Source organism: Petaurus breviceps, unplaced genomic scaffold (assembly GCF_028583685.1).
Source record: "Petaurus breviceps papuanus isolate PSGF00001 unplaced genomic scaffold, PetGlider_PUasm1.0 139, whole genome shotgun sequence".
Taxonomy (NCBI): domain Eukaryota; kingdom Metazoa; phylum Chordata; class Mammalia; order Diprotodontia; family Petauridae; genus Petaurus; species Petaurus breviceps.
In genome coordinates this window covers 12,316,461-12,325,202 of record NW_027185697.1, presented here as the reverse complement: position 1 = coordinate 12,325,202, position 8,742 = coordinate 12,316,461, and the positions used below count along the sequence as shown (strand labels likewise).

At 52.9% G+C, this 8,742-nt stretch overlaps 1 protein-coding gene across 1 annotated transcript in view; it reads right to left on the bottom strand.

Annotated features, from left to right (window-relative positions):
* EMX1 (empty spiracles homeobox 1) overlaps positions 1 to 1,263 on the bottom strand; it is a 41,570-nt gene extending 40,307 nt beyond the window's left edge. The window contains exon 1 of the mRNA XM_069067871.1: positions 718 to 1,263. Within this exon, the coding sequence (XP_068923972.1) occupies positions 718 to 1,168 (451 nt within the window). The 5' untranslated portion in view covers positions 1,169 to 1,263. The remainder of the gene's footprint in view (positions 1 to 717) is intronic.
* Between the last annotated feature and the right edge of the window lie 7,479 nt (positions 1,264 to 8,742).

Here is an 8,742-nt window from a genome sequence, read left to right as displayed (position 1 = left end):
GTGTGTGTGTGTGTGTGTGTGTGTGTGTGTGTGTGTGTGTGTGTGTGAGTGCCTTTTACAAACCCAAAAAACTAACCGGCCTTGGGGCCAGCTGAAGGAAGGGAGAAGAGACGTGGACGGAGAGGATCCCAAAGATCCTCCTTCAGAGTGAAGGGCAGAAATGGGAATGGAACGTTCCCGGGACAAGGTTTAGAACGTTGCTGGGACGAAAATGAACGGTGCCCGGGGACTAGATGCAGAATGCTACCTGGAGAACCTGGGACCTCGGCTGGAATCCCCATTCCCTAGGCTGAGAGCTAAGAACACCGCACTCCCAAAAGGATGGCGAGACCCTGTCAGATTTAGCGGGCTGAGCGCCGAAACTGGGTGCCACCTGAGGTCCTAATCCGACGGGTCCCTCTAGTTTCTCCGGCTGGGTGCCTGGCCTTCCCCTCCCCCTTCGTCCCTCTTCCAGAACTTCTGGCAAAGAGGTAAAAGGTTTCCCTCGCCTCCTCCCCTTCCCCCCAGCTTCCTCCTCCGCAGGCTTCCTGTTCCCCACCTCCCAGGGGCTTCGGCGAGCGAATTTGAGTTCCGAAAAGGGAAAGGTGTCAACTCCCTGACTCAACGCCGGCGAGTTTGGATCGGGCTGAGGGCAGCGGCGGGGGAAGGGAGAAAGGGAGTTCGAGGCTGGGCCCGGGCCGCCCTGGTCGGGAGCAGGGGCAAGGGCAGACGACTCACCCTGGAAGCGGTGTCCGAAGAAACGGTTGCGCAAGACCCAAGGGTAGAAGTTGAGCGGGTCCCGGTGCTGAGCTCCGAAGAAAGAGTGAGGGTGCTGGAGATGAGAGGCTCCGAGCTGGGGGGCCGGGTGCACGGTCAGGGATGGGTGGTTCATGGCTTCGGGGAAGACGAGCTCGGGCCCGCCGTAGAGGGAGCGGCCGGCTGCGGCAGCGGCCGCGGCCGCGGCTGCTGCGGCGGCGGCCGGGAAGCCGCTCACGAACGCCTCGGCAGCCGCTGGCGTGGGGTAGTTGAGCGCCGTGGGCCGCAGGGGCTCCTCACCGGCCGACGCCGCCGGGGCCGCCAAGTGGTGGGAGCCGCCTCCCGGGCCGGGGCCGGGGCCGCCCGGGCCGCCGCTGTCTTTGGCCACCAGGGACTCGATGGTGAAGCCGCGCTTGGTTGCGGGCTGGAACATGGTCGGGGCCCGAGCGAGAGAGGGGGCTTCTTTGGCTCGGTGGGGGGTGGAGCGGACCGCGTCCCTGCTGCCGCCGCCGCCGCCGCCGCCGTGCGGGGTGTGCGAAAACACACGCACATGCACACACGCACATGCACACACTCACACGCTGGCTAGCTCACTCACACACTCGCTCTCTCACACCACATCCCCACCCACCCCCGCCCCCCAGCGCCCCCCCGATAAGAAAAGGGCCCCGGCAGGATGCGGGCGCGGAGTTGGTGCCTGGGTTCAGTGCAGCCCGGCACCGCCACGGGTCCGAGAGTCTGGGCTGTGACTGGCGCTCAGGCGCACGAATTCGGATTCCTCCTTGGAGCGGCGGGATCTGGAGTATGACTATTCCTTGGGACCAAAGGGATGCTTCAGGAGCCCCCTCCCTCGCCGCTGCCGTCTCCAAAGCCCCTGAGTCCCACCAGCGGCCGCTCCCGAAGGAGAACCCCCGCCCCCGCCTCCACCTCCGCCCGCCCCCGGCCCGGCCCAGGCTGCGGCGTGCAAGGATCCAGAGGACCGAAGGAACCGGTACCTGGACAGCGCCCGCCGATTGGCTGCTGCTCACCTGCCCCCAGGTGGGGGGGAGGGCTAGGGGCTGGGGGAGGGGAGGGGAAAAGAGAGGGGAGGGACTGGGTAAGAGAGAGGGAGGGAGGGAGGGAGGGAACCTGCGATCAGAGGCAAAAAGAGGACTGGAGTACTGCAGGGCGATTCGGGATCGTTCCCCCTCTGGCGTTCCTGGCTTACTCCCACCCCCCCATCCCTTCCACACAGTTTTTCTCCTTCTTTAGAGTCCGTTCCTCCACATCTACTCTTCTACCTCCTCGTTGTCCTCTTCCTCCTCTACCACCTTCTCAGGGGTCGCCCTTCCACTCCTCACCCAACCCTTCCTCCACCTCTCGGTCCCTCCACCAACCTGAGGCTGCCAATGGAAGCATTAGAAGAATCAGACCCCAGACCTTCTCCTGTTCCCCCCCCCCCGCCCAACCCTGAATTTTGCTAAACCAAGGACCCTTGGGAAACCCAACTTCTCAATTCAGGGAGAAGGTCGCCGCAGTATCTTCCCTCAACCTGTTACTCCCTCGCTCCAAGCCCTCCCCATTTGGTGAGCACCCATCGCTGATTCTGGTACGAGGCTCTTGGGATCAGGGATTAGGGAGAAAGGGGGGTTGTGGTGTTGAGAGTTTCAGGAAGACGCAGACAAACCTTGGCGCAGAAGGTGAATGGAGGCCGGAGAAGTGGGAGGACACCCTCCCTCTTCAACCCTCCTGATGCCTCCAAGTTCATCGCTCACACAGGCAGGCACTATGCGCCCGGTCTCAGTCCTCCGTTCCCCTATTTGGATCTGGCCCAAGGTCAGGAGTCAAGTTTGGGGTGAGGAGGCTACGGTAGATCGGGGGTCTTGCTCCCAGGGGGAAGTGAGGCCTCGGAAGACTGGAAGCGAGTATTGTTTTGTTCGCGTCTTTGGGGTCCCCAGCGGTGAAGGAAAGCTCAGTGCATCCAGAAGAGGGAACTCACCCTTCTATTCATAGGATATTTGAAGAGGCGAAGAGGGAGGGAAAATCCCAGCCTCAGTCTACCCTCTGGGCCAGGCGGAATTATTCGCACCCCTTGGGCAGGACCTTTGCCTGGTTTGGGGGTAGAGTACAGCTAGTGGGTTGGCTGGCTGGCTGTTTCGAGGCTCCCTCTCCCGCCAGCTCCACAACTCAGCACCCAGGCGCGCGCGCACACACGCACACCCCACAGACACACTCACGCACACACACACGCACACACACCACAGACACACACATGCACACACTCAGACACGCACACAACACAGACACACACACAGACACACACACAGACACACACACACACACACACACACACACACACCACCACCACCACCACCACCACCGCTTCTGACTTCGAGGGCAGTCTGCTAGCTTTCACAAGCCCTGGACTTGGATTTTCGAGCGCGCTGAGTCGCTTAAGTAGCCTGCAGGTGAATTGCAACTGAGAGTCACTTAGAGGTGCCAGTCCTCTCCCTGGCTCTGTCCAGACTTTCTCAGGTGGTCTGGGGGGTACTTTACCGACGTCTCAGGGCTTGTTCTCTCATACTTCACAGCAGCATATTTTAAAACGTGAATATCCACCCACGCACACCACGAAAACACACAAATGTGGTCCCATACAAGCATAATAGGGTCACACAGGCAAACACTTACAATCAAAAACAAATGTTATCTCACACACGCACAATATGGTTACACAAATACACGTACCGAGCCACACACGAATCACACACATACACCCACGTAGTCACGCACAAACATATACGAAGGATCACTCACAGCCACATAGTCAGATTCATTCACGCTTCACATAGATACACACCCACTCCCTCATACACAAGCACACATATTCAAGTCACACACACAGGCACAATCTCACACCCGGACCCAGTGCAGTCCTGGGGGTTGCTGGCTCGGCTGCCCTCAGCTAGGAGCTGGCCTGGCTGCTCCCTGAATTTTCACTTCATTCTCGTGCCTTTGATTGAATTTATTCGTTTCTGGCTTTTCCACTTTGTTTATCTTAATAAAAGTAATAATTCAGGAAACTTTTCGCCCAGAGGCTTCGCTGAGTCCACGGGAAAGCCGGTCCAGGGTCTTCATTCAGGACCCTAGAGATACCTGTCTGGATAAGGGTAGTAGGAGGCGGGGTGGAGGGAAGGAGGAGATGTGGAGTCTCAGGGTAGTGGAGGGGGTGAAGGGAGAAGAGCCCCGTGGGGGTCGCGAAAGTGGGGACGCCAGGGCATCAGCGGCGCGTCGGCGCCCGGCCTCCGGCCCTTGTCTTCTCCTGGGCAGCACCACCCTTTCCCGGGACCTTCCCCCTGCCACCCTCAAGAGTCCAGGCCAGCTCTTGTGTGTGTCCCCGACCCGGCTCCAGGGAGCTTCGTTCGCCCCCGGGAGCCCGCGGTGCCCTCGGCTCAGCCACAATGAGGGTTTAAAGTCTATTTTCCACTCGACTGCGCTGAAATGCCCCCGCGCGGCAGCTCCGCTCCAGCCCCTTCTGCGGGCAGGGGCCGGGAAGGGAGAAAGGGAAGGAAGGAAAAGGCCCAGCCTTGCAGGAGAAAAGAAGGGGCTTTCCAGCCTCGGGCCAGCCCGTCCGCGGAGCGTGTCAGCTCGAATTCCAAACCGCAGCTTCTCTACCCAAGCTCTGTCTCTCTCTCTCTCTCTCTCTCTCTCTCTCAGACTTGTCAGTAAATCCTGTTTCGACAGAATTGGTTCCCAGGTAGTCTTATATATTTTATTTAAGGCATTTAAAAACTTTCTTCTAAAAAGAGATCCACAGGATTCACCAACTGTCCAAAACATCGGTGACACAAAAAAAGTGAAACCCCCCAGCCTTGGTATATTGACATTACGTATAAATAAATCTGTATGTATGTATACGTACTGTATCTGTATATATTCTCTTTCTCTTCTTCTCTCCCTCTCATATCTTTCTTCCCCCTTTCTCCCTTCCTCTCTCCCTCACCTTTCTCTCCCTCTCCCACTGTTTTCTTCTTTCTTTCACACCCTCCCTCCTGTCTTTCCCTTTTCTCTCCTCCTCTCTCCCTCACCTTTCTCTCCCTCTCCCACTGTTTTCTTTTTCCTCTTTCTCTCAGTCCTTTCTTTTTATCTGTCTCTCCTGTTCCTCTCTTTTCCTCTCTCTTGATTCCCCATCACTGAGCCAACAGTTCTAGGCTCGGTCCTTTCTTCTACCAATTTTTCATCACTTCCAAGAAAATAGCAGTTACTTTCAAACTCCCCTACCCCTTTACTCCAACCTTTTTGCAGGAGGCTGGACCAGGATCTTGAAAAACAGCCCATCCAGGATGGGAGGGTGAGGCCAGGTGCCCCTTTCCCCAGGGGATTGGCTTCTGCTAGGACTGTCTCTGGGTCTACACACCGTGTCTTGGGAAGTCTAAATGAGAAGGTATGATCTGGCCCCAAACAATGGGTGCCATTACACCTCTTGTTCCTGAGACAGAGATGGGGACAGATGGACACTTAAGAACCCAAAGAGACTGGGGTCTTTTCAGAGACTTAAGAATCACACAGGACAGAGATGGGAAAAAAACAGCCAGGCCCCCCAAAAATAGATGGAGCTTGCGCTGTCTAGGGGAAGGCAGCCCAGGCTGTGGAGTGGATTCTCCCAGGCCCCCATCCCCCCATCACCCACACATAGTCCCCCAAAGGGGCCTGGGACCAGACCATCCGAAGCTGGACTGACCCTCCCTCTCACCAACGCTGGGCATTCTGTGATGCGCATCCTATATATACATCAACCTCCTCAGAATCCTCCTAATTCTTACTATATTTATTCATTGTTCCAAAATCTGGTCTACACAGTCATTCAACTAACATTTATCATGCATTTATTCAATAAAGTGTGGGCAGAGCATTATGCCAAGACATAGACAATTTAGATCAAACAAGGAACTGAGAGTCAAGTAGTCTATTTCTCGGTGTTCTGAATTTATTCTATTTCCTAAAAGAGGGGTTAAGAAAGTACTTTGTAATCCTTAATTTTCTATATAAATGTAAACCATTGTTATTATTACCCATTCCTTTTTCTCAGAATCATAGACGCTTGGAGCTGGAAGGCACCTCCCAGGTCACCTGGTCCCCCAAACTGAGACAAATGCTCACCTGGTGGGGACTTGGTCCTGTGACCAGAGAAGTCACTCCCTCCAGAGGCAGCCCCCTCCAGTGTGGGGGGATCACTGGGCAGTGCATACTCTTAGGAACTTTTTCCTTTTCATTGAGGCTTCTCTATAATTCATTGTCCCATGTTCTTCCCTCTGGGGCCAAAGACAAGTCTAATTCCAGGTGTCAGTCCTTCAAATATCTGAAGACAACTCTTGTACTTGACTCCCCCACCCTCACCCCAATCTTCCTTTAACCAGACTAAATACCTTCCATTCACTTACAATGCTTTCAAAGATCTTTGTCATTCCTTATACCAATTTAATGGATGAAGCAAGTAAGAGCCAGAGAGGTGCATTGGATTGGCCATGATCACATAGCTGATAAGTGGCTGAACCAGTACTAGAATTTCGGTCTCCCAGTTCCCGGGCTATCTCTCTTAGGCAAGCCATTTAAACTATACATAACAAATAAAAATAATAACATTCACTTGATAATACCTATACTGTACAGAAAAAAAATAAAAAATATAAAACCTCCAGTGGGAGTCTGCAAGGATCAAACGAGCTAATTAATGTATGTCGAGTGCCATACTTTAAAATTAATCATTCTTTAAATGTCAATTACTGTCATTTCAACTTTCTCACATTGGTAGAGGGACAGCCTGGGTTTGTGGATAGATAGCCGGCCTGAAAGCCAAGAGTATAGCCTGGGTTCAGCCTAGCTGTGTCGCCCTGGGCAAACCCCTTAACCTCTCAGTGGTCTAGGCCACTAGTTTTCAAAGTGTACTCTAAAGGTCCCTGAGACCCTTTTAAGGGAGTTTCAAGGGTCAAAACTATTTTCATAATAACATAAAGATTTGAATTTCTAAAACAGGAAATCTCATCAGATATAATCCATACAAATAAAAGCTCTTGGGAGCCGGAGGGGGTGGGGGGTGTCTGCAATAATTTTAAGAATTTAAAGGGGTCCTAAGACCACAAGTTTGAGAACCTTTAATCTAGGCAATGGATTGTAAATTGCCAAAAAAAAAAAAAGTCCTTCTCCCAGGGAAATTCCCTGTAAGCAGGGAATTCACTGGAGTAATCCCTGTTCCCAGTCTCTGCCTAACTTCATCTATTTTGATTTGGCCTTCATTTGCCGCTCTCCCTGGAGGGGCCTTAGCTCACCTTTTGTGATGCACATTTGCATTCGAATTGTGTTAACTCTCCCTCTATCTAGTATTCCTAGTTATTGGTCCCCTCTCCATCCTGTTGGAAGCTCCCTTCAGCTAAAGTATCTCTTAGGCTAATGAGTGTGTATCCTGGAATTAAACAAAAGCCCTTGCTGCCTAGACCTCTTCTACTCTGTCCCTATCTAGCTAGGGCTCTTGCTCCCCAAGCCCAGACCATCAGACCACCCAGACCACCACTCTACCAGCCTCTTCTCTGGTGCCTGACACAGTCCAATTTTGTTGTTGGGAGACTTCATCCTCCCCCTTTCGGAAAACTTCTGTGCATTTTCTTCTGGTGGGAACTGGCCTTTCCCTCTTGTAGAAAGTAGGATTTTAGTTGTGGCATAAAGGAAACCAAAGAGGTCAGTAGTGGGAGTGGAGGAGGGAGACTATTCTAGGCATGGAGGCCAGCCAGAGCGAATGCCCAGAGCCAGGAGTGTCTTGTTTATGGAATAGCAAGGAAAGCAGAGTCTCTGGATCACAGAGACTGTGTTGGGGAAGATTGGAAAGACAGGAGGGAGCTGAGTTAGGAAGGGCTTTGAATATCAAATAGAGCATCTTGTATTTGATCCTGGAGCTAATCGGGAACCACTGACATTTACTGGGCAGTGAGTGACAAGATTAAACCTGCTCTTTTGTGGCTGAATGGAAGATGAACTAGAGTGGGGAGAGGCTGGAGGCAGGCACACCCAGAAGTGGCATTACTATTGTCATACACCAGCTGTAGGTGATGAGGGTCTGCAGAATTCAGCAGATTCAGCAGCCTTTGCTCAGAACTCATTCATCTTCTTTACCATCTCTGGCCACCTCCTCCTGCAGTGCCATCTTCCCTCAGCTTCTATGACTCTGCACATTCTTTGGGCTCTCCTCTAGTCTCCCCACTTCCTTGTTGGTCCCTCTCACTAGCTTCTCTTCCTTCCTCTTCCCATCCTCCACACACAGATGATCCCCAAGATTTTGCCCTTTGCTGCTACTCTTCCCTGGACAAGCCCCTTCCCATCTGTGGCTTCCAGTTCAGCTCCCTGGGGATGACCCCTAATCTCTATTTCCACCTCTGACTTTCCCCCTAAGCGCTGGCTGCTCCCCCAATACACGTACACACACCTACACAGTCTCACACATACACACTAATCCTGGTTCTGTCACTGTGGGATCTTGGTCCTAACTTTTCCCCTGATTGGTTCAGGGTTCCCCTCTGTGAAACAAGGGGTGGTATTAGAGTATCTCTCAGGTCACTTCTACCTTTCAGGCTCCATTGTTCTTATGACAATCTACATGTTCACATACTTCTGCACCCAAAGACAGAAATGCATGCACCCTCCTGAAACACACACACACACACACATACAAGCAAACACACACAATCACATACCCCGATTTGCCCCAGGGGTGGGACTGAGTCCCTGGCTCTAGCATCCTGCTAATAGATACATGCACACACACATGGATAGGACACTGAACTTTCAGTCAGAAAGTCCTAAATTCAAATCCCACCTCAGACACTTACTAACTGTGTGACCCTGAACAAGCTACTGAACTTCTCTGGGCCTCAGTGTCTTCCTCTGTAAAATGAGAGCATTAGATTCACTGGGTTCTAAAGTCCTTCCTAGTTTTAAATTTCTAAGTCTAGGAACACATTTTGGAAATGTCCCTCAAGT